The sequence below is a fragment of the Gymnodraco acuticeps genome, unplaced genomic scaffold (genome assembly GCF_902827175.1).
Source record: "Gymnodraco acuticeps unplaced genomic scaffold, fGymAcu1.1, whole genome shotgun sequence".
NCBI lineage: Eukaryota > Metazoa > Chordata > Actinopteri > Perciformes > Bathydraconidae > Gymnodraco > Gymnodraco acuticeps.
Genome location: NW_022989819.1, coordinates 1,039,287 through 1,065,590, shown reverse-complemented (window position 1 = coordinate 1,065,590; position 26,304 = coordinate 1,039,287). Strand labels below are relative to the sequence as shown.

Sequence of the window (26,304 nt, the reverse complement as noted above, 5' to 3'; positions counted from 1 at the left end):
AAATGGCTATAATTCTCATTGCCTCTCTTTTTCTTCTGCCCTGCTCATCATAAATGCCTCACTCAGGTCTGGATGTTACCAGAGTGCCATCTGTTGGCTCTAATGTGTACATCTCCTTTTGGCTCACATTGTTGAACACAGGTGCTGCTTAACAGAAGGTCAGCTTTTTACAAATCCCCTAATCTGTTTACAATCTGTTTTATGCAAGTACTACTAGTGGGTATGCTAATTTCTCCAAATAACCTTGGTCTTTAAATGAGGCCATGTTTCGTTAGTGTTCTGCCATTTCCAATAGAGACAATGGGGTTTTAAATGCAGCCTTATATTTAGAATTTAGGAAAGCGTCACCAAGTATTTAATATTTGTCATTACTCATATTACAAAATAAAACCAGAAAAAATAAGCTACGGTGGGTTTTATAGACCAGATTAATTGAAGAAAAGCTTTATATTTCAGCCCCTGGCTTTGATTCCTCACTGAAAGACGTTTGAGTGTGTGCAATGGTAAGCGGGTTATTCAGTTATCAAGTGATTGAGCCATAAATCAATCAGGAGCCAGAAAGAACGAGTCGGTTATGAACAATCATCCAGGACGTGTATAAGGTAATGAGGGACAGAACAAAGTAAATCTATCAGCTGTTTATGGGAGGCGGGAACAGTGAAGAGTGGTAGTACATCATACAAGATGTCACGTTTGGACTAAAAAAGGGTTGAGGTCCAGCAGCTGCAGGTGGCCGGTTTAAAGCCCACACATTTGGTGATGTCAGGCTAAACCTAGAACAATCCTGCACACATTATGTTGGTATCAGAGTATTGAATGCACCACTAAGTAAATGGGGGGGGGAAATACTAACTCTTCAGCACAGGTTTTCAGCTAGTGTTCACTGATGTGCGCTGAACACCCATTTCCTGTTACATGCTGCAGTTGTTCGCCTCCTTACCTTCAATCAATGACTTAATGACCCCTTTTACAGTTTGACAAATTAGGCTCGATGTTGGGAGGTAAGAGAATCAGCTGTGTAAACCTGTGGCCACCTAAGATTAACCTGGACTCTCTTTAGTACACCTAATGTACCTTTCTAGCTTAAATATAGCGTACAAAATGACATACATTTACCATCTCTTTTTATCACATCCCGCACAATTTAACTCAATTCAACTCTAATGTCAGATCAGATGTTTGACAACAAATCCCACATAGAGCAGTACGGCCTAGAATACAGACATAATGGGTTTAGCACTGTTTCTATGTTGGCATCAGTTGATTTGGAACAAGAAGAGGAACCAATATGCTCATGGACAACTTCACAATAGTATTATATTGATGTTTACAAGAGTATATTTTATAGGCATGGAGGGATATTCATTTGTATTTAAAGTCATTTTGTAGGTAGTAGTTTGTGTTGTTGCGCTGCTGGATATTGCTCTTATTTATTTGTGTAAATCACCACACACCACTGTTGTGTCCACCTGTAAGACAAAATAACATTTGTACTTTTCCATCAACTGTAAGATGGTTAGGCCCCAGTGTATCAATAGTTGCAGGGTTATTTATACTTCACACATTGAATACTGAACACTGCAGTTATCTGTGCTATAATAAAATGCACCAGCTTACAGAGTCTGTTCCTCAGTATCTATTTACAAGATATACTTGGCTGAACTTCTATTCTCCATCATGTTTGCCTACATTTATGCTTACCAATAACCTACTTCCTCAGAAACAATCCTTACTTTTGTGCAGTGTGAAAAACGAAAATGGAACATTGAACATCTCCAGAATAGTAAGTGTTAGCAGCTATACTACGCACATCCAGCAGCAGTTCATAATAAATATCACTGCAGACAAACACAAAGCATCCACACTGCTAGTCACAGCCCTCCTGTTCCCATAGGTTGTTTCTGTGTTTCGCTGAATAAAGTTTGAAGTCGTCTGGCCCTTCCTGCTGGAACAAAATTCAACAAAATGGTCAACGGTTATCATTTTATGTTAATCCACAGACCAACACAGTCAAAGTTTATAGAGTCCACAGAGCAAGATGTGCCACTCTTAACTTAGCAGTCAGTGGAGCTTGTAATGTTAACTTTAGGCTACAAAGCTTTAGTTTATATACAGGCAATCCACGTTTACAGAGATATGAATGTATTGTAATTCAGAACAGAGACTTGGCTGCATATCTTATGTGATGATATGTTGGGTATTAGTCAGAAGACATCATGACACATTAGAGAATTGCTGAGGATGCCATAAAAAAGACATTCCATTGTGGTTCATGGTGAAGCAAGACTTCGCAATGTCAGGCTACCAACAAATCAACACCTACTTATTAATACTTACAAACATCCGAAAAAGGTAAATATAACAAATACACTCAGATTATATTTAGGATGATTAAACTCACACCCCCAACCCCCCTATCTGTCTTTTGGTGTCGTTTGTGGGTGTACAAATTGTAGGTTGTAGTTGTACAGCTCTATTTTACCAGGATAACCACCAAGCAAAAACTGCTCAAAACAACCCCGACCATTTATCAATGTTACCCTCTGTACTTTGAGAAATACTGATGGTTAAATATACTTTAGTGTTTATCAGAAGTAAACTAAGCTACTGCCCACTTCCTGCTGTTTTAAAAACAACAATTGAGACCTATACATTAAATAATCGAAGTGTTCCATGGGCCCTGTGATAAATCTGACACAAATGTATTAAAATATTTTTGTCAAACAATTAGGTAAATATTTCTAACTTTTCTCAAACCTCAGATGAAGGGTCACAAGAAGACTTTCTTATTTGCTTTATTTGTGAAACGCATTGCTATGTTTCACTGTTAAAAAATAGCTTTGCTTGTACAGAATACCTGTACATTTTACACATATGCTTATTTAACTTTTTCTGCCCCACAAAACCCATCCCACTAGAGTGTTATCAAAGCCCTGAACATGTTACACTACACATGTTGTAACACACACCTTTTCTTACAGTAACCTTTGCTGTCTTCTTTTCCACAATCCCAGAAAGTGGTGGTTAATAAGACCGTGTTTTTGTGCTTGTGTGAGTTGTGTACTGTGTGTGTTTCCTCTCCCTGTGTGGCTCCCTGTGAGCCCACTATAACCTGCCAGCACAACTGACCTGTGGTAAGGGGGAAATCAATAGTCAATTCCATTTTGCAGCCAGTGTGTGACAGGTACTAGATAGGAGTGGATTGGGTGCATGTAAGGAGCAGGAGCGTGAGTCGGCGCTTATCTCTCTCTCTCTCTCTCTCTCTCTCTCTCTCTCTCTCCTCTCTCTCTCTCTCTCTCTCTCTCTCTCTCTCTCTCTCTCTCTCTCTCTCTCTCTCTCTCTCTCTCTCTATCCTATCTCTCTCTCTCTCTCTCTCTCTCTCTCAGTGTCTCACTTCCTCGCTTGCCCAAGTGCAACCATTCAGAGGTATATAAGCTACAGTAAGGTATATCAATGTATTGAACATGTCAGAATTTTTTTTTTAATAATAAGAATTACAACAAAGAGATGCAAAACAACAAACAACAACAACAAAAAACGTTCAAGGTACAAAAAAATAAATAATTCGCAAATAGTCTCTGTCATGTTCAACAGGGGCAAGAAGAAGCTTAAAACAGCTTTTCTGGTCCTAGCAGAAAAGCATACATTTTTCTTGAAAATAAAAGATTAGGTCAGCGTCATGTTCGTCATGTTGTAAACAAATAATTGTTTTTCTACAAAACATCAAAAAACAGAATCAACTTTTACAATGACAAGGTATGTCTTGGGTTGTCCATGTTGTAATTGTATTCTGTGTTTTATTCTATACACAAGATTTATTGCACATTATTCCGTCCTGGCAAAGGGTTGCTCTTTCCAAGGTCCCCCCCCCACCCCCCCCCCCCCCCCCCCCCCCCCCCCCCCCCCCCCCCCCCCCCCTAAATGTTACTCTGGGCGTTTTCCCTTTCCTCAAAGATCTAAGGACAGAGTGTGTCATATGCTGTAACACTTTAAAGCCAAGGCAATTCAAGGTGCTCTACAAAAGCATTAACACTGTAAGAAATTGAAAGTTTACAAATCTAATTTTGAAACAGATTGTGCAAATGGTGCAGAATTATTATAACACAATATTACATTACATTACATTACATTGCATTTAGCTGACGCTTTTATCCAAAGCGACTTACAATAAGTACATTCGACCAGGAAGACACAACCTTGAAGAAAACAGAATCATATAAGTACATCAGGTTTCATAGAGCCAAACATTTCAAGTGCTACTCAACTGGCTTTAGGTAAGCCAGTCCTTTATTAGTATATAAGTGCTTTGTTAATAGTTCTAACGCTCGAAGTGGAGTCGAAAGAGATGAGTTTTCAGTTTGCGCCGGAAGATGTGCAAGCTATCTGCCGTCCTGATGTCAATTGGGAGCTCATTCCACCATCTTGGAGCCAGGACAGCAAACCCACGTGTTTTCGCCGATGGGAATTTGGGTCCCCCTCGCAGCGAGGGCGCAACGAGTCGTTTGGCTGATGCAGAGCGTAGTGCACGCGCTGGGGTGTACGGTTTAACCATGTCCTGGATGTAGGAAGAAAAAAAATATCTCTAGGACCTGGAGAAAAGCAGTAAACATATCGCTTTTTTTTAGCTATGATTTTACCTCAAATTCAGGTAGACACATTAAGCAAATGTTGAATATATGAAAGAGTCTATGAACCCACTAAATCGTATATGCTAAGGAGTGAACACCTGTTTAATTTATGCTGACACAAAACAATTGATACACACGTGTATGTGCATATGGCTGGACACTTTGTACAGCATCCATACACATGTGATTATACCCGCCGTGATAAAAGGAAGATGCACCTTCCACACTGTCGCTTCTCAGACATATGGTCGCTCCATCTCGGAGTCTTGATGATGTGGGCAGCAAGCACAGAATATATCTGAGCCTTCAGTCTAGACTACAATTTCAGAAAGCTGTGTAAATGTATCTACAGTTAGAAGAAGTGCAACCCGCAAAGCCAACTCTTTGAACTTCGAGCGAATTTTCGCAACTAGTGACACTCTTAAATACTCCTTCTTTCCGAGAACAATCAGAGAGTGTAATTTGTTACCAGAAGAAGCTGTCATCGCAGAAACCGTGGAGTGCTTCCGGCAAATGTTAAGAGACATTTAGCGGGGATCATCCATCCCCCACTGAGCGTGATACCTCTGGGTTCTGCTCAGTATTAATCCTGATCCAGATACAGTACTTTGGTTCAGACTTACAATTGTTTTGTTGTTGTGAGTATCAAAAGTACTACTTGATGGATTTCTTTGACATTTGGTACAGATTTTCTTAGTTGCCCACATGGTCATTTTCTCATAGACTTCTATACAATGAGATTACTTTTAGCAACCGGTCACGTCGCCCCCTGCTGGCTATTTAAGAACATGCAGGATTAAGCCACTTTCTGATGGTACACTTAAGCCTATTTCGGCCAATATGAGTAGAACAACCACATGTAAAAAAAAAATGATACTGTTAAATATTTGTATTTGTCAAGATTTCACATGTAGCCTACTCATAGATGGAAAAAATTAACAACCTGACAATTTTTTAAACTTGGACAAAAAAATCTAAGGGCACTTTAGCCTGTTTTATCATAAAAACAACAGAGAAAGTCATTTCAATTAGACTGTATAATGGATTACCAGAATTTCTCACTTCCCTCTCAGGGATTGAGTATTGAGTATTTAACAAAGAAAATGATCTATTATTTTGGGAGATGTAAGATTACAGGTCTGATTTGACAACACTTTAAAACAAAAATATATTTCCAATTATGGGTTTGAGTGGAGGGCATTGTTTCAACCAAAGCAACTTTGCCTCAAATATTTTTTTTTTCAGATGTGAATCTAAGCATCCATGATTATCAAAAGCCGTGATTACAGCAGTTATGATAGCAGTTATAATGCACTGTATAATAGGAGCTAGATATGAGAGGATATTCCCAGCAGTGATCAATTCGAGGTTAGTCACATCTCTAATGTGAATAAGAATCTGAAAAGGAGACAGCATCGCATTAAGTACAGTACAAGAACCGTAATCAAACCTCGAAAAGCTTCATCAGTTCGACTTGGCTTCAGGGCCCTCAGCCAATTTTACAGCTCACTGAAACGTAGCATGTAATACCCAGTGGATGGAGAGCGCTGCGTTCATTAGTGCTGATTAGAAAAAAAGATCAAGCTAAATATGTCAACGCATGATAACCAGTCAATGTATTTTTAATTAGTGCCTGCTTTTCTTCTCTCCTGTTGATTCCTATTCACAAACCTACCACTGCGTGCATTTAATTCCTCCTCCAGCGCTCTCTTGATTAACAGTTAGCTTCCATTATGTTTCTGAGAGCGCCGTAGCGACCGAGTTGGGATGCAGACGTTAGATTAAAAGTTGAGTGGGTGAGCTCACTGCCTCGCCCCGTGCACCATTTGAAATGAGGCCTCAGTGAATCATTTTACAATTTAATAAGCTAATAAACGTGATATGGCAAGTAGTTCCAAGTGCCCTTGGGGGGTCAAGGCGCGGTTTGCAATCCCATTTAAGAGCTTGTTCTATTACTATGCTGACAAAGGCTTGGGCCGGCTCGCAGAGAGACATGACTGCGTTTTTGAGGCAGCAGATCTGATACTTAAGAGGTCACGCTCAACGCAGAAGGGTCACACTGAACCAGACCTATCGCATTTTTCAAGACGGCTGCCTGACTCATATTGTAGGAATTTTGACTGCAGCCATATTCACACCTTTTTTCACACCAACTGAAGTTGAACGACCTCCTTATTCTTATACACACAAAGGCCAAACACCTCACATTTTAAGAGATTGATATTCAATTTCTTCACATTGAGCTATAATAACAGCTTTTTATTTCTCCACCGACAATCCCACAGGCAATATAAGAAAAAATCTTCCATTGAATACTGAAAACCCGTTTCAACTTTCCAATAACATCTGAAAGAAGAACAATTTGCAGCACTCAAAAAGTTGTGGCATACTGAAAGCTCATGCACTTGCAGGATTCTTGCTTTTCAGAATACTGTATGTATCGTCACAAGTACGCACTTATTTTAAAACGATTTCGATAAAAGCGTCAGTTAAATGGAATGTTAAAAAAGAAAAATGTAACCAAAAGGCACACAGACCTCCAGCTCGGCCAAATGGCCCTTCTTGCAATGTAAATAATTGCAACATAAGTTTGATCTGCTCCATAATTGAATGGGTTCTTACTTCAAGGGCCCATGCTACACTCGCTCACTTCTTCTGCTGACAAACAAACAACCAGTCTGAAAATATAACCCCATTTAGCAGGAGTCATGAATATTCAAACGTCAAAAATATCACCTAATATTCTCCAGATTTGATCATTTTTTGTAGGATTATTCGACCCTCATCTTTCGAGGAAACCCTGATTTTAAACACCCCTCTTTTCTTCCCATAACCGTGCCCCATGCCATGAGTAATGTGTTTCTTCCTGGAAAAAAGTGAAGTTTCACAAATTCAAAACAAGGGTGTTGTTGCTGCGGCTGCTGCTGCTTGGCAAACACACACACACACGCACACACACACGCACACACACACGCACACACACACACGTCTTCCAATCTGAAGTGCTCTGAGCCACACTGTTTCATCTGCTGCTATCAGGCTGATGAGAGCCTCTTGTCTTTCTGGGTCTGCTGCAGCTGCTGTTTGGTGAGTGGAAAGCCTCCATGATGGCTCTCCTTTAACTTCAATTCAAGTGATTTGCTGCTCCTTTCATTTTGAGACTTGTGCCAGATTTAAAAGGTAAACTTCACAAAACTTGTTTCTGAGTTTCAGGGTAGAGTGTTGCATCCTGATCCAACTTATGGACCGCTCAACTTATTTACATTGAAAACACTTGTTTATCACATTATTTGGGCCGCTGGGTATTGAACGTGGGCCATTTATGATCCTTTGTAAGTTCCTGCATAGTAATGCCATTGCCAGTACATTTTTAACAAACATATATATTAGATACAGAGGTGGAGAAAGTACTCAGATCTGTAGTACCAGAGTGTAGGAATGCTCTGTTACAAGTTAAAGTCCTGCATTCGAAATGTTACTCAAGTAAAAGTACAAAAGTATAAGAATCAAAATATACTTAAAGTACCAAAAGTCAAAGTACTCATTATGCGGAATGGATCATTTCAGAATAATATATATGATGTGTTTTAATTATAATGATTGATGCAATAAAGTGTTCTCAAAGCTGGTAAAGGTGCAGCTAGTTTTAAAGACGTTGTATACTGCAGGGTAGCTTGTGAATTTACTCCAGGTGGAATTAAAGTCTGATTTAAGAGTTGATATATTTCACATCATTAATCCAAATATGTAAAGTAACTAAAGGTACAGCATTAAATAAATGTAGTGGAGTAAAAGTACACGATGTACCGCTGAAATATAGTGGGGTAGAAGCATAAAAAAAAAACCTCAAGTACAGTACTTAATTAAATCTATTTAGTGACTTTACAACACTGACTAGATATAGAGCCTCTTCCAATATTTAGGGTTTAAGGAGGAACTCTAAGATAAGACGATCATTTTAAAGTAAAGATACTTGGAATTTAAAGCTTAAAAGATAAACAACTTTTTATTTTAGCTGTTTTCAGCTTTATTTTTGATGGAAACAGCCATCCCTCGGCTTTGTTGTTGTGTCATTCTTCCAAATGGTAACAGTGTGGCTATAACGCTGTCGAAAGATTTGGAATACATTAATGATCTGGTCGTCCATTAAAAAAGAGGATGTGAAACTGATTGCTTTCCTTATTTCTAGCCTTTTGGACTTTTACAACTGCTGACACATGCAGTGACTTTTGAGATAGAAGGAACATTTCTAAGATTTCTTCGAATTTTTTTACAACACATGTTCTTTCTTGATCACTTTTTGTATCCCTGACTTATATCATACTACTTTGTGTCAGAAATAATAGCAAAAAGGGGAAATAGTGGCCGGTTAGTCAATGTTCTCTGTCTCAAGGATATTGCCAAATCCTGAAAGTGGGCGTTTTGTAACCCCCGACAGCAACGGGAAAGGAAACATATGGTGGCCATCGCAAAATGTACCTCAACACATTGTGACATGACTAGCTGGTACAAAACATTAATTCAGATACAAGTTTTTTCATGGATAAATGAGGAACAAAATGGGCCAGCTCACCTAAAACGCCAGTTTATTTCATACTGTCTCGAATCAAATTGTTACTGCTGACACTCCAAACATAATAACATGTCTCTTCTCTCCCTCTCTTTGTCCTGATTGCTTTTTGTCAGAGACACAGGCAATTATCTATTAGTACTAAGCAGAGTTTCTAAAAAGACAAGCAGGCAAAAACTGAGGCCATTGTCTGCTAAGAAACTGGGAATGTTCACTTCTCTCACATCCCTTTAACGCAGATTTCAACAAATATTGTGGGCTGAGGAAAGGGATCGTACTGTGATTTTGACTGATGGATACAAACGATTAAAGTCATCCCTCCTCGTCTATTGGACATAATATTTCTGCCTGAAGGTTGAGAGTTGTTCTAGACCATAAATACTTGGAAGTAGTACTAAAGGAAATCTAATAACAAATCATCTTAATTTGTTCTGTTCGCTTTGAAAAAAAAAAAATCCAAATTGAACTTTCACATCATCAGTTCGTCAGTTAGAAAAAGTACTACTTAATAATAAAACACAAGTTTGATCGACTGTCATGAAAGAGGGAGTTATAATTATTAAAAACAGTGTTAATTATCTGTTTAAAAATAACACTTCAAATGTTGGAAGTGACATATTTCTCCAGTTATCCTGTCAATTACCTACAACTTATTTTTATAGTCATGTAATGCAATAATTATTTTTTAATTATCGTTTTTTCCATAAAAATGTCGGGAAATAATCAAAATAATTCCTCAAGACCAGGATTGACATCTTTAAGTTTTGTTTACTAAAGGTCCAAAATCCAAATTTGTTAAATAAAAAAAATATTTTTGGCATATTATAAACCACATAAATAGCCGAAATCAGCAATAATTTAGCGTTGTCTTGTTGATAAATCACTGAAACAATTTATTGTCTGAACAAAAAGTAAATCATGTTTTCATGGGTGAAATATATTGTGAAATGTGTTGTGAAAAATTCAAAAAACCGCAATTGGGAGTCACATGAGCGACTGTTTACGTGATAAACCGTCTGTGCGTCTGTGAAGAGTATGTCTAACACGTGAAATGGGATATCTTAACACTATTAGAAATTACTAGATATTTATTTTGCCAATGTGAAAGTGATAAATATAAGAAAAAGGTATACTGTCAAATAAACGAACCGTTGTTTTCTTTCCTCTCACACAGACACAGAAATGCTGTGAAGGCATGTCTGCGCCTCGTTGGTGTTGCTTTGTGAGCCGGCAATAAGAGTTCATTACATTTCATCATTTTGTGGTTGTTTAATGGTGAGTATTTCAAAAACACACTCCTCAAAATTACTGTCATATTCATAACACCTGATCTGGAAAGTTGAGGTCCCAACTAATTCTTGAATTTAAGAAGCAGGTTTTGACTTGAAGACATATTATGGTCATTTTCAGGCTCATTATTCATGTATTTTTTTTCTTTCCTGTGAGTTGTTTATGCTTTAATGTTCAAAAAGCTCTTTCTTTGTACTGCCTGTGCTGCCTGCACCTCTTTTCACCCTCTGTCTGAAACCAGAGCCCAGTCTGCTCTGATTGGGAGGCTGTTGCGCAGTGGACTAGTGTGTTGGTGTTCAGATCAGGGGGTCACAGGTTCAAACCCCACTGCAGTCAGCATGTCGTTGTGTCCCTGGGCAAGACACTTCACCCCAAATTGCTCCTGTGGGGATTGTCCATAGTATTGAGTATGTAAGTCGCTTTGGATAAAAGCGTCTAACAAGTAACATGTAATGTAATGATTGGTTAGCTGGCCAGCTTTGTTTTGATTGGTCAACCGCCTCTAGTCTATCACGTACAATGTATTTGAGCGCTAGCCAATAGAAGGGGGAGTGTAACATAGTGTTACGAAAGTAAACAAAGGAGTCCAATGGAGGCGTTTCAGGCAGGGGGGGTGGGAGGGAAACTCCCTCTGGAGGGAACACAGGGCTTTGCAGACGTTTCACATGCTCTAAAACCTCAATAACACACTGAGAGGGTAAAACCAAAAAGCAGAATAGGGCCTCTTTAATAGCAGAAGTTGGAGAATCACTCCCAACTGCTCAGTGTAAAAGCTCTCATCTTCTGATCATTGTACGTGACCAGCTTTAGAGTTCATGTCCATAAAGGCTGGTTACCTTCTGACAACTGGCAATTAAAATATTCCTGCTTGTAATACCTGTATCCCTATAATAGAAAAGTATAAAAGGTGAGATACAGCATTTGATTTATTCGGTCTGCATAACATTTCTATTTAAATTGGCAGCAGCTTGAATGTCACATCCTTTGTGTATGTCAGTGTAGCAGGCAGCACTTCAGGTGTCTCTTATGTTGGGAAGCAGGGGATGCGTTCTCTGGCTGACCATTTATATTGAAATATTGTTATATTAAGGAGATCACATCCTTCCCCACATCCCCCCTGCCCCACCAAACATTTGAAGCAGCATGTTGATGATGTCTTTTGAACCGACAGACATTATCGCTCTCTCTACCTTTCCAACGCAATGCACCATGTCACTCCGAAATGAGAATCAATTAAAATGCTGTCTTGGAAAGCCATGAAAGTTTGCAATTTAGGAGTAACTGTAATGCATTTCATTTTGGCTGCCTAACAGGTCTTATCATCATGATATCCATGTGGCTGTCGGTAATTGTCATGCTGGTGGCATTTGTGAATGGAGCGAGAAACGGTGAGTGTTGCTCTCAGAATGAAAAAGCAAATCTAAATGGAAATACCTAACCAGCATTTACAGAGTGAATTGTTATTACACATTTCCTTCCTTTCGCCTCAGGACATTCTGTCCAAACTAAATATAAAACTTGGCTTTTACAATTAAGATTCTTGTCAACTTGCCACAGCTTAATTAATTTCCCCATTGTTAGAGGATGACGTAGAGCCGTGTGCAAAGGTCCAGACGGACAGCTCCGTGGTGCCTTTGGGGTCGCCCGTCAGAGCCACCTGTGTCATCAGAAAGACCTGCCCTCTTGTCGTTGGACAGGCATTTCACATAGAGTGGCGACTCGGAGAACACTTATTCCCCGGCAACCTCGCCAATGAGAGCAGCATTGTGTCGGAGGTTTTTATACCGAGCTTCAATCACACCAGGAGTTTCCTCGCCTGCTGCGTCCGGGCCTCGACTGTTCAAGTGGTCGGAGGAGTGGAGATCAGAGCTGGATGTGAGAGAGATTTCAACTTCTTGTGCATGTTTTTTTCATTGCTATTTACATGTCTATACCAAGCTAGAAACAACCTGGGAATGTCTTAGCTTAACTTAAAACAATAGAAGGTTTCAACATTGAACACTTTAATTAACTTACAAGCTATTTTTGACTATCATTCAAGAGATCTGACACTTTTTAATGGATCTAGACATGTTTTAAGAGGTTTGCAGCAAAGATTTGTATCCGATGATTGATGCATGATATTAAAAAAGAAGACTCATTTAGACTTTGAAACTTACTTTCCCCAAAAAACTTTCATTTTGATCTAAGTCATAAAGAAAAGTGTGCATATCTTGTATGTATTTGACATACAAAAGACATTAATGTCATACAAAAAGCCAATATGCTTTCTAACTGATTTAGCGACATGCTTCTTTTTGTCTGCACCACTACTACTTATAATAAAACACTAAGACTCATACATTAATAAAATCAACATACATTTCAAAATACACAAATAAATCAGTGTAACTCTTTCTGTTCTGCCATAGATCCACCATAGTCCCACATGATGTCTTGACATAACTTCTCCCTAATATCTTCTTGTTTCCTCTATAGATCCACCAGAAGCACCGCAGAACATCAGCTGTCAGACGAACCTCACCACCCCCAACACCCTGACCTGCAGCTGGGACCCTGGGCAGCAGGAGACCCACCTGCTCACAAAGTACAGCCTCCACACGGAGATATGGTAACATTCTAACAGGAAAAACATTGCCCCACTTACCAGAAAGCAAACATAATTTTGGTGTCAGGAATGAGGTGTCTGTTCATTTTCACAACTCCGTTTCTCACATTATGATTTCCTCATTTCAGGGACACAAATGAGAACTTCACTTACAAGCTGCCTGCAGGAGTCCACCATTACATTATCCCTCGCACCGGCTTTGGCCTTTTCTCAGATATGAAAATATACGTGAAGGCAGTGAATGAACTCGGAGAAACCACCTCAGAACCCATTATATTAGAGCCAGTCAGTGCAGGTGAGAAACGTTCATGTGACTGGCAAAAAGTTACTTCCAGCAAATTACAGCACAAGTATGATATTTCCCTGAACAATCACATTTTACACATCCAAATCCAAGTAAATGTACCAAAGGGATGTCACTTAATCTGTTTTTAAATCGTAATCAGAATGGTCAATTGGTGCTTTGGTATTTTGATTCTGCTCTATCAAGAAGGTTATAGAACATTTAACTGCTATTTTAAAGGCAAATCTTTCTCATCCTGGTAGCCTGGGTATTTGTATCCAAGATGCACCATAGATAATGTTAAATATAAAGAAACATGTGATGCTGATACATGAGAGGCACAAACTGGGGATGAAATTAGTATGAAACTGTTCTGCACAGATTAGAACATCTTAAAGTATTATGAGGGGAAAGTAAATAAAATCAGAGCTTTTGCTTTGTCCATTTTTCTACAGCTAAGTTTGACCCACCGATTCTGAAGATTCAAGCGGTGCCAAGACGGTACGGCTGCCTGCAGCTGAGCTGGAGCTTATCTCAGCAGCAGGCCTGGATGCGTGACTTCCGCCTGAACCTGGAAGTCCGACTTAAGACTGCTGACAGCCGCTACTGGAGTGAACAGCCAGTGAGCACAATCTCTTCCAGTTTCATTATGAACTAAAACTTCACTTTTGAAACAGGAGCTGCTGCATGTTTGCACATTTATCCCATTGTAGATGTTTCCTTTGTTCAGTTCTTATAGAAGTTCCATATATTTGTATTATTTGTATTTCTATTCAGAATATTTCTATTTCTATTTCAATCTTTTTTGAATCTTTTTTACCCATTTATTGTTTACAATTGAGTTAATCTTACTGACTTTTGTTTTTACACAAAAGCAAATTCCTTGTATGTTTAAAACATCCTGGAAATAAACCATATTCTGATTCTGATTCTGGTTATGAAAAGCAACCATACAGTATTACAACCTGCTTTAAATACATAATGTCATGTAACTATGTGCTATTGGACATATGTTAGATCCTGGTAAACCGGGTTAAACAAGCCAAATCTGTGGACCAGTGTCGTCTCCGTCCTGGGACGCAGTATTTGGCCCAGATCAGGGTCCGGTACCAGCAGAGCCCCTGGAGCGAGTGGAGCCGCCGGCAGTCTGGAGTCACCTTGGAGACGGGTAGGGCTCAGATCCATTCAGAGTGACACAATCAGTCATTTCCAATCTGTCGCCTTTTCTTCCATTCCCTGCTCTTTTCAATATATGCTAATGCCTTGATCTCCCATTGCTTTGCTCTATAGCGCAGGCTGAATTGATGTATTGAATTCTGCCGCACAGTCTTGTCTGTGAATCCATAAAACCTGTCTTACATGGGAAAGTTTTTTAAAGAGTGAGAAGAGAAGTGCAGGCTTTTTGACGAGCTGCTAAACTGACAGTGCCTCTCTGTCTTTTCAGCTCCCACTGGACGCCTAGACTCGTGGACGAAGGTATCGGAGGATCACCCGCACAAACAACTCAACATAAAGTTGTTTTGGAAGGTACACACATCACACTTTAAATGTGGCATGACACCTGTCACAGACTGATGTGTTTTCTGTTACAGCTCTGGTTTGAGTGTGTGAGGTTCGCCTCTAAAATGCCCTTTCAACTTTGTTTCCTTTCCTTTCAGCCATCAAAACAATTCCGCGCCAACGGCCAGAATGTGTCATACATTGTCTCAGGGAAGAAGCTGCCAGGTGCGAATGGAAAGCTGTGCTCTACAAAGGAGAATTGCTGTGCTTTCCAGCTTCCCGAGAAGGCAAAGAAAGTGTATCTGAGAGCTGTAAATGCAGCAGGAAAATCCCCCCCTACTGAAGTTCGGATTTACCGACTAAAAGGTAACATTAAATACCTTAAACCTGCTTGAAGAGGCCCTATTATGCTTTTGGGGGTTTTCATTTCCTGTTGTGTGTTATATAGGTTTTTGTGCTTGTAAATAGTCTGCAAAGGCTAAAATCCCAAAGTTTGCTCCAGAGGGAGTTCTCTCCCGCACACCTGCCTGAAGCGCCTCAGTTTGACTTCTTTATTTAAATCTATAACATAGTGACATCACTACATAACACATGCACTTCTATTGGCTAGTGCTCCTACATATAAGTAAGTGATAGGCTAAGGGGACATCTCACAACAGTTAACCAATCACAACAGACTCGGCCAGCTAACCAATCAGAGCAGACTGGGCTCTGGTTTCAGACAGAGGGTGAAAAGAGGTGCTGCAGCACAGGCAGTATGAGACAAAGAAAGAGCTTTTTGAACATTAAAGCATAAACAACTCACAGGAAAGAAAAAAAATACATGAATAATGAGCCTGAAAATGACCATAATATGTCTTCAAGTCAAAACCTGCTTCTTAAATTCAAGAATTAGTTGGGACCTCAACTTTCCAGATCAGGTGTTATGAATATGACAGTAATTTGTGTGTTTTTGACATGTCACAGTAAAGGCAAAAAAATACAAATATGAACCTGAAAATGACCATTATAGGGCCCCTTTAATAGCATAGAAATGACTCAAATAGATTAAAAAAAAACCTTTGTGTGTTTTTTTTTCTGTAGATCGTGCAGTGGTATCAGGCGTCTCAGTCATTCCTCAGGATGATAGATCTCTACTGGTTCAGTGGAAAAGCCTGGTTTCCTCCACTCTCACTGGCTTTGTGGTGGAATGGAGACCATTGTTAAAAACAGACCTCTCTCTCACCCAATTTGAAATAACCGACAGAAACAAGACAAGCCTTGGAATAACAGGTATGTTTTTTTGGTATTAGTATGGCAGATTTTAAGATCCATGTCCTTCTTATTTCACTCAGTTTTTATATGGTTTTCCTAATCTTGTCTTCATCCTTCAGCCCGAGAATCCGATCTTATACAGTCTCCTTTTTCATGTTCCTGCACACTCTGTTGGAGCTTATGGGTGCTGATACACTCTAACCTCTTGACTCTCATCAATAGGCAGCTTTGAGCCCTACAAGCCCTATGGGATCTCTGTATATCCCAGGTTTAAGGATGGAATAGGCCTTCCTCAGACTGTTAATGCCTACTTGAGACAAAAGGGTAAGTCACTAAAGGGCTGTGAGAGAGACGAGCTGCCTCAACTTTGTGAGAAAAGAGTTGCTTCATTATACAAAGAAAAGAAAAAGATATTGTGCAATCCATCAGAATCAGCTGATACATGATGAAATAATGCCCTCTTGTGGATAGAGATGAATAATTATTGTTGCTGGTCAGACTCAGAATTAAAAAGGACTTTATTGTCATTATACTCAGTTTATACTCAGATGCAGTTAAAAATATAAAGGAATAAATCAAGGCACTGATGAAAGCAGTAATAAAAACAGCTGTTGCATTAGTCACATTAAATTGGCACATTTACAAATTCACAAAGGTACCAAACATACAAGTAGACGTTATTGCTCCTAATAGTCGTAATAATAAATCCCCCTGATCTTTTTTTTAAAGCTCCATCCATGGTTCCAAAAATACAAATAAAAAAAAGCTGGCAGTCACATGTCGAGCTCACCTGGGATGAAATACCGTTAGACCAAAGGAACGGGAACATCCAGAGCTACAAAGTCTTCTACTGTGATAAGCAGGGAACCATTAACGGTAGGTAAAAGACCTTCATTTGTACTGATCCAAAACATTTTCTTACGTACGTGATGCTATGTAATGTCTGACTCTTCCTTCAGCTGTGGGAGCTGAACCAGGAGAGAGGAGGGTGGTCCTGAAAGGCCTCGACACCGAGTCTGTGTATGAAGCTTTCATGATGGTTAGCACGTCTGGCGGGAGCTCGAACGGATCAATGATTCATTTTAAAATTGAGCCTTTTGGTTAGTTTTATTGTCTGGATGTGGCTTTCAAGAAACATTGAGTATATATTGCCATAGGTCACATTACATTCAGGATGTGTATTTCTCTCCTCTCAGATGCGGTTGCTGTTGTGACGTTTTCGACTGTGTCTGGTGTTGGGATGTCATTGCTGCTTATAATCGTAGTCATGACTTGTTTCTCCAACCAAAAAAGGTGAGATCATATATGTCGTTTTACCCAGTGAAGGTGTGATATCTGTTTATCTTGTGATATCCTGTTAAATATTTCTCTTTCTTTTGCAGGCTGAAGCAGCGTTTTTGGCCAGCTGTTCCAGATCCGGCTAATAGCAGCATCAAGAGATGGACATCCGAATCAACACAGGTGCTGAAATGCTGCCTGTGCTGCATAACATGGTTTCATGCAATAACTCATTTAGGTTAAAGCTGCAATATTCTATATTTTATACGAACAAAAGATCAATAACTATGTGCGTTGTGAAAGGTATCACACATCAACGACCCCTTTGGCTTCATAGCACAGTTTAGCCATTTTTATATGTGTTGTTTTACCCCCCGGCACATTTTGGTCTAGTCTAAAACCATGCAGGCAGCGATTTTCAGTAAAAATGCCATAGTAAAACCTGCCCAGCTATAAAAGGAGGACAGACTGAAAAGTTAGACACATATTGCACTGAGCAGCTGAGACCAAAACAAAGCTAAAAAAAGACAATATTTGACTTGGATATTCAACTCAGGGGCCCAAACACAACTTTAAATGAATAATAATGCTGCTCCATATCTGCAGGGTGTGTACTGTACATGTGTAAACAAGCAAGTGATTGAAAACATATTTGCCACAAATATATGTAAGTGTAGTGGTTACAGCTTTTTCCCAAGCCTACAAGTGAGAACAAAACTGTAATGTTTGCTGCTTTAATTAACATATATTCATGATATACAAGACTAAATACAGGCTGTATTTTCCTTTATTATTAAAAGACTTTGAGTGACTTACTTAATATCATTTTGGCAGGATTCCCATCTTGACTGGGACAATGAGGAGCCCAACCCGATGTACCTGTCCCACCTGAGCTTCCTGGAGTTCCCTGTGAAACTCAGTAAGGAGGACGATGACGCCTGGTTAAGCAACGCAGAGGACACCAGCGACCTGGGAGAATCCATTTGCGGTTCACCCTTCCTCCCTGGCTACACTGGTTCCAACTGTGACTCTGTTCCTTACGCCACTGTGATCTTCTCTGATCCCTGCGACAGCCCTACATCCAAAGACCCTCATGCGTACCTGCGCTCTGAGTCCACGCAGCCCCTCCTGGAGACTGAAGAATCCTTCACGCCAAAGTGCTACCAGAATATGGCCACTGATGAGCAATGTTTCTTTGGACCGTGCCATGATTGCGTACCTGAAAAAGGTACAGACCCACGGATTCTGTGGGATGACTTTCCTTTTCTACGAGCGTTGGCCTTGAATGATTCTCAAATTGACTAAAATATTTGATTCTAAGAGTAGCTGCTTTGCAAGATGTTCATGTAGATTTGGGTTTGTGTAATGAGCTGATTGTGATAAGTTGATTCTGCAGAGTGCACAGCTGTAAATGCATGAAGGTTTTAATGATAAAAATCAATTTAAGATTGAATGATTTTGATGTCCATACTTTCTCTGTACCACACTTCGTCAGAAATCAATATTGTAAAGAATGTTGTGTTTTGTACATGTTCTGATAAATGGGATTTTGACTGATCTTTTTTCTCCTTTAAATATTCAAGACTTTATTGTCATGTGCACAGTAGCTAGTGTAGATATGGCAATGACAAACAGGTCACAGGCTCCTCCAACAGTGCAACATGAATATATGACATAACACATTTAAAACAGATAAAATAGTGCAAGATAATTTTGAGATGTGCAAGTAAATACAAGTAGTATTAATAGTGCAAGAAGAGTCTATAGGTAAATGGCATATGATATATCAGATAAATAATTAGCTAAATGAAAACAGATTAATGTTTATGGATGTTCTTTAAAAAGTTCAGATGTTTAATATTCTTATGGCCTGTACAATATTGATACAAATTGATTACATGAAAATTGCTTTTATGTTCGTTGTTTGGAGTTATTCTAAGGCTTTACTCATTGGGAAGATCCGTTCAAATGAAGCCTCACGAGATGAACTCTTTAGCTGAAAAGCTTCAAAGCTTAATTTCGCCATCACTACATACTGCTATGATATGAGTTGTAGTTTTGTATTAAAAGCACATTCCACCACAACAACTTATAAGCCACTCACAAGAACCTTCACAAAATAATTAAAAACAATGATTTAGTGATTAGCAAACTATTTTTAATTATAAAATAAATTAGTAGAGGAAAAGAGAGTCCCAAGCTTGTTTAACTTTTATTTTTCACGACAAAAACCGACATCATTCCTCATTCATTGTTCCTATCGATGTGCTCTGTGATTACTTGCGCAGCCTTGCAAAAAACGTGCCTCATCCTCACTCAGCTTGTTTGGTCTAGACAAAATGGCGAGCCTCGTATAGGGGTCGAGTGTGATCTCCTGCCACATTTAAATCCTTTTTTGTGAGTTTAAAACCCACTTTGTGACCTATCCTGACCACCATGTTAGCTAACATTGCTCTGCAAACCGTCCTGAAGTCTTCAGTCGGTGTTTTCCGAGGGAGCGGCTGCTCTGCTCTGACAGCAGCACCGAGACTCACAGGCGGTGAGTTGTATTTATTTATTAGTTTATACTCCTCAATTATTATAAAACATGCACACCCTATAAAACAAAACCATGAACACTTTACGCAGGTGTTGTAGCCCATGATGAAAATGAGAGGGGAGAAGATAATCTCTTAATAAAGTTATTTGTAGGCGACAGGAAATATGATTAGACAATGATTTACACATAACAAGAAGAAGCTGGCTAATGCATTTATATTAAACCTGGCTGTTTTAGTTGCTAAATATTCTTACATTATTAACTACATATGGACCCACTCCTGCAGAAGTGTGTGCATGTGTGTTGCTTCATCACTAAGTGTGAATTAATCTGCTCGATCTGATGTATTATCTGGCTTATCGAGACCAGAGCCCTAGAGAGATAAGAGTTACGACAAGAGGCTTCTCAATACTCAAATTTCCCCTCCTCGGTTCCCCTCCTCGGTTCCCCTCCTCGAGACTTAGACCCGCCCACAGGAGATGCGAGCGGAGGACCGAGGAGGGGAACCGAGGAGAGCGGAGGGGAAGCAGCAGACGTTTAAAGAAATGAGAACTCCTCTCCTCTGAGCGGTCATTTGAAAGAGACGTCCGTTCATTATTATGTGGCAACAGCTGCATCAGCTGTCGAGTGTTTTGTCATAGCGCTGTATCTCTGTTAGATCAGCTGAACATTGTTCCCCCACATATTTACTTTGAATTCATTGAGAGTGCGGTATAATGAGACAATAACAGGCTACAGATGCGGACACACACACACAAATATATGTATATAAATATATACCATTTTTAAAGTATGAGAGCACTCTCATAATAACGTAACACAATCAGAGACTGGATATATCCCCCCCTCTCTCTGGTCGCTGAAATGGGGAATTGAAATTACGGGCCAAAAGTTGTATTTACAAGTAGGCCTATTAAAAGTAAGCAGAGGACACCAAACCAACTGAGACCCGTCTGTCCGCCGCATTTACGCACTGTACAACACACACCTACACACTGTACAACACACACCTACACACTGTACAACACACACCTACACACTGTACAACACACACCTACACACTGTACAACACACACCTACACACTGTACCACACACACCTACAGCTCCTAAAGCATAAGCCGTTGTGTATTTTATTATGTGAAGCAATGGTCTTAGAAAAATATCGACTCTTTGTTTGTATATATCTACTAAACTAAAGCAAATAAAGAGAGTAGGCCTGTTATACTGAGTGATATATATTATACACACAGCTCTGCTTTCTGCACGGACCTTACAGCTGTTCTCTCTGGAAACATCGCGACGCGATGAAAGCAGTTTCTAAAATAATATCCAGGGGATGCATGCAGAGCTGTCATTGGCTGAAATAAGTCCGGCCGTGCGTCACGCCTCCACCGTTCCCGGAAATGCATCCGTGGAGGAGCCGTGGAGGAACCATCAGTGTATCCTCGGTTAGAGCTCCTCCAGAGAGCCTCCTCGACGCTCGATCCTCGGTCCTCGGTGTGCATTTAGAGAAATGAGATGTCCTTCAAAATGGCGCGCTGAAATTCATTTCCGGGTCACTACCGGAGGAGCGAGGAGTCGAGGAGGGGAAATTTGAGTATTGAGAAGCCTCTTCTTTGATGTCGCCGCCAGCCGGTCACGTGGTTTATGTATGCCGGGATAGTTCCAAACGCACTTCCGTGGCAATGCTTCTCTATGGCAAAAACAGCACAAACATGGTCAAAATAGTCATAGATTAAACCAACGCTGTTATTTTTTAAAGATTGCTTTCATATTTACATGATGTGGTTACACTTTGTATGGATTGGCACTATTTACAAGTTTCGTTATTTAACGATATTTTGAGGGGAATGTGTGGTATAGCACAAGCAGGCTATGTTGCTGTCACTGCCAGGGCAGTCCGTAGTATAGTTGCGCTGCACTGTCATGTTCTTCTATGGGACAGACAGACAGCAGCGATTGCGTTATTGAATGGTAAATATATACACACACACACTTTTGCAGCTGTAATTGCATTATTGCATACTGGAAAGCTTGGTAGCCTATTACTTAGTAATATCTCTAGGGCTCTGATCGAGACCATACAAAGAGCTTCTAGAGCAGCTACGCTGTCCTTTCCTTCTCTAGTCTGCTACAATGTGGCAGCTGTGTTTTCTCACAGTGTTGCATCCTACTTTCAGTACAGGTTGTCGGCCTTTATACGCACCAAGCCTCCATAAACAGGCCCACCTGAGATCAAGTTGGTATCTTCTTACAGAACATTTCTCCAAAACAGGGACATCATGAATCATATGTCGATACACACACACTTTTTTTTTTAATATATATATATAGCACCAAATTGCAACTAATCTATATCTACTGTCACTTTTCACATTGAACATGTGCTCTTTTATTAAATAAACTAAACGCTTTCATTTTAAGTTGTGAGTTTAGTGTTAATAATACAATTTAATAAACATTTGGTTTACAGTTGCATGTTTGTGGAGAGTAAAACAATAAATATATCTTGGCCAGGTCACTCTTGAAACATATATTTTAATCTCAATGAGACTTTTTACCTGGTTAATATAATAAAGGATATATATATATATATATATATATATATATACAAATGTACACTAATGTCTGACGCAAATGCAACACAATTTATAATATAAGATTTAAAAAGTAGCTGGCCTTGCAAATTTGTTTTTGTCCTCATTTAAAGGGGACCTATCATGCAAAATGCCCTTTTGTACGTCTTTTATACATGAATGTGTGTCCCCGGTGTGTCAGGGAACTCACCAAGTGTCAGAAAACACAACCCTCTCTCTTTTCCTCCATACCCAAATCTCTAAAAACGGGGCTGCAACGGATCTGATACAGATTTGAAGATTCTCTGACGTCAGGAACGAGGAGCTCCGCCTATATGGGCAACTCTCCACCTATCAGGAGGAGACAGCCACGGCCATTGCCGCTCGAAAGCGCTGGAGACGCTGTAGTACATATGCCAGGCCTGTAGGTGGCGCTGTAGTCTACCACAAAAGCAGCGAAGAAGACTTCTCTCAGATTCAGCCCTTGCAAAAACAGGGCTAAAAAAGAGTAAATAGAGCGAATGAGGCATGGCTAAAATGCATGATCTGTTTGGTATTTTGAAAAAAAAACATCGCAGACATGTTTTATATAGGTATGGCCCTACTATATATTATTCAAATATAGCATGATAGGTCCACTTTAAATAATTCAAACTGTCAGTACATATTGTCAGTAGAGCACTGAGAACAGGATAGTTGGTGTATTTCTGCAGTGATGATCACCAGTGTTTTGAGGAAATTACATCATCAAACCACCTTCCTCTTACCTTATCTGATATGTGTAATTTATCTGGTGGGTGCAACAGATTATCGCGGTTGTGCTCTTCAAATCGTGCGCTTTCAACTTGTTTATCATCTTGTTTGGCATCATCTTCCTGTGGCCACACTCACTCTCACGCAACAGAATACAAATGTTTCACATGAACCAACGGAGAAGGCATCGTATTAATGATAAATGGCATGCTGAAAAATAAAATACTAATTTAGCAGACAGTTTTGATAAGAGAATCACCCTGGTCCTACCGCTTAAATAAATAGATATACCTGCAATAATTTAAAATAGATTATGGGCTCGGTTTCTTTCGGTATTTCGGAGGTGGAACATCGTTTGTGTTATGTGTTTTGTGTGGGCAAGATATTTGTTTGTAGATGTCTAGACATACAAACTAATTGTGAAGGTCAAGACATGCGTGGTTGTTGAAACCGACACAGATGTGAGGATTCAGTATTATAAGAACTTTATCATTATGTGAAGTTTGATCACAGTTCATTCATATTAATGGCCACCACTGGTCCTTTGCTGATCCAGTTTGTTGAGTATCTAACAAATGTTTTCATTTGTCTTGCAATACAATATCATATTTCAAGTTGTTATTGATCCACTTCTTCAGGCACCACCTGTTGAGCCTCTTATCTCACATTTCTTTTGATCCCTTTATCTAAGTTGTTTTACTTTTGGTGTTTTTACTACACATTTGTAATTATTTGTCTCTCTCCTCTCGCAGGTTGCTTTGCTATTGCGCCACCAGTGAGACATTATGCTCGTGTTGTAAAGAAAAAGAAGACGGGTAGGAAGCTGCGTTTTCAACACACCATGATTTGTCATTTTAAAATGGTCGTTCTCTTTTCATCCTAACATTTGGTTGTCTTTTAGGCCCTGTGAGCCAGCTCAGTGATCTTCCTCCAACAATGCTGAAGAGTGGCTATGCAGCCGTGCCCCTCTTGCAAACGTAAACACACATTTATGCAGTACCTTCAATTAAATTAGTAAAAAATAATAAAATGTATATTCCAAATGCACAAAAAATCTACATTATTGTATTTATTCTAATAAAAGTGTTTTTTTTCAATCAACAGGACTGATGATGTTGTCAAAAGACTTCTGTCATTGGAGCTGGCGAGCCATGTAAGTTCTAATGACCCCAAAAATGGCATCATCATGTTTTACTCTGCTTTCTTGTGTTTCCGATGATATCAACAATATCAATTACTTTGATATTATGTGTTTTTAGAGTGACAAGCTCCAGCTGAAAAGGGAACAGCTGATTGCTAAAGTCCAGAGGGATGAGAATGACTACACCTCAGTGGAAGTCCGGGGTGAGTTTCTCCAATGTTGTTCATAGTGTGTTCGCTGAAAAGCAGGCGAAGGATGTAGAGCTTTTAACTGATTCAGTCTCCCTTTCTATGTCTTTTCCCTCAGTGGCTATTTTGACTGCCAAAATCCGAAACTTCCAGGAGCATTTGCAAAAACATAAGAAGGTGAGTAACATCAGCATCATTTAACATACTTTTTTCCTCCCTCGCTCGCACGCTAAACAGGAAAGGCTTGTTCTTAGATGACGTACGATATCTTATGTTGGTTTCACCACAAAAGCTTCAGTTAGTGTGTGTGTGTGTGTGTGTGTGTGTGTGTGTGTGTGTGTGTGTGTGTGTGTGTGTGTGTGTGTGTGTGTGTGTGTGTGTGTGTGTGTGTGTGTGTGTGTGTGTGTGTGTGTGTGTGTGTGTGTGTGTGTGTGTGTGTGGGTGGTGTGTGTGTGTGTGTGTGTGTGTGTGTGTGTGTGTGGGTGTGTGTGTGTGTGTGTGTGTGTGTGTGTGTGTGTGTGTGTGTGTGTGTGTGTGTGTGTGTGTGTGTGTGTGTGTGTGTGTGTGAGGATATCCTGTGTACTCCCCCACACCAAATGAGAACATGTCTAGTGCAGCCATGGTTGGAAATGTCCATGTTACATCATACGTAAAACATTGGTTAAATGTACACAAAGATTAAATAGAGTTTTTGTTGAACGGTATCTCAGTTTCATCTGGAATGAAGTACTACCTGAAATTCTAGCTTCTTCGAATCACCAAGCCCAATGTTCTATGTGTTATTTGATTCAAGGACAAATCTAACAAGAGGCGGATGCTCATGGATATTGATCGGAGGAAAAAGCTATTGAAAAACCTGAGGTTGGTGAACTACGATGCTTTTGAGAAGGTGTGCGAGCAGCTGGGCATCACCTACAGTTTCCCCCCCGAGTACTACAGGAGGGTCACTCACCGCTGGCTGGCTAAGAAGGCCCTCTGCATTAAGGTATCAAACAAATCCTCATTATTCTGTTATCGTCTATATTTTATATTCATGATCAAATAAAATGTGTATTTGTAAATTAGTATTGTATAATTATGGTCTCTATTGGAGTAAATATCTAAAGACCCTAAACTAGACTTATATTCCACACTTGTGTAATAATTGTGCATCTTGTCTCAAAGAGCATCGCACAAGCTTTCTGTGTCAACCTGACTCACACGTTGAAGGTGTTATTTCGTGTTTCCACTGACACTTTGTCATGTCTCTTCACAGGTCTTCCAGGAAGTGCAGAAGCAGAAAGCAGAACAGAGACTGATGATGCAGAGTTTAGCCCCCGCAGACCCCAAGGCAGCCAAGACTGCATCTGTTTAGACCCCATAAACAAAAATATTCTGTATAATACAAATGATTCTAAATGCTTGTTAACCAACAAAGTTACATTCACACCATCTGATGTAAAGCATTTGGATTGGAAGTCCTTTTTCATGTATCACTGTCATACAATATGTTTTCCTTTAATTGCTTTCATGTTGATGTCAGAATACAATGGAAATAAAGTGTCCCGGAAATGTGTATTTAAAAAATGTGTTTATACTAAAATATGTATCAATTAGATGTGGTTTAGATTAAATATAATTAGCTACACAAAAGAAATGAGCCCGCACTTCTGAAATAAATGAAGGGAAGTCAAATAACCACCAAATAACCCATAA

General features: G+C 39.6%; 2 protein-coding genes across 3 annotated transcripts; both read left to right on the top strand.

Annotated features, from left to right (window-relative positions):
* Positions 1-7,578: 7,578 nt before the first annotated feature.
* On the top strand, positions 7,579-18,968 carry csf3r (colony stimulating factor 3 receptor (granulocyte)). 2 transcript variants are annotated; one of them, XM_034232992.1, is made up of 17 exons: positions 7,579-7,715; positions 10,373-10,473; positions 11,802-11,876; positions 12,070-12,363; positions 12,967-13,099; positions 13,225-13,391; positions 13,835-14,001; positions 14,397-14,547; positions 14,824-14,906; positions 15,038-15,245; positions 15,963-16,151; positions 16,356-16,457; positions 16,863-17,009; positions 17,093-17,233; positions 17,330-17,426; positions 17,516-17,594; positions 18,246-18,968. In XM_034232992.1, exons 3-17 carry the CDS (start codon positions 11,813-11,815, stop codon positions 18,714-18,716), a joined length of 2,493 nt encoding a protein of 830 aa, XP_034088883.1. In that variant the 5' UTR covers positions 7,579-7,715; positions 10,373-10,473; positions 11,802-11,812; the 3' UTR covers positions 18,717-18,968. The 2 variants fall into 2 exon arrangements, with proteins under 2 accessions (XP_034088883.1, XP_034088875.1); XM_034232984.1 differs by having other exon boundaries at positions 7,670-7,808; positions 18,246-18,716.
* A 764-nt stretch (positions 18,969-19,732) lies between these two features.
* On the top strand, positions 19,733-26,297 carry mrps15 (mitochondrial ribosomal protein S15). The gene is made up of 8 exons (XM_034233001.1): positions 19,733-19,950; positions 24,033-24,095; positions 24,182-24,257; positions 24,385-24,433; positions 24,540-24,624; positions 24,728-24,786; positions 25,403-25,594; positions 25,865-26,297. The coding sequence occupies exons 1-8, from the start codon at positions 19,848-19,850 to the stop codon at positions 25,961-25,963; spliced, it is 726 nt and encodes a 241-aa protein (XP_034088892.1). The 5' UTR covers positions 19,733-19,847; the 3' UTR covers positions 25,964-26,297.
* The last annotated feature ends 7 nt before the right edge of the window (positions 26,298-26,304 follow it).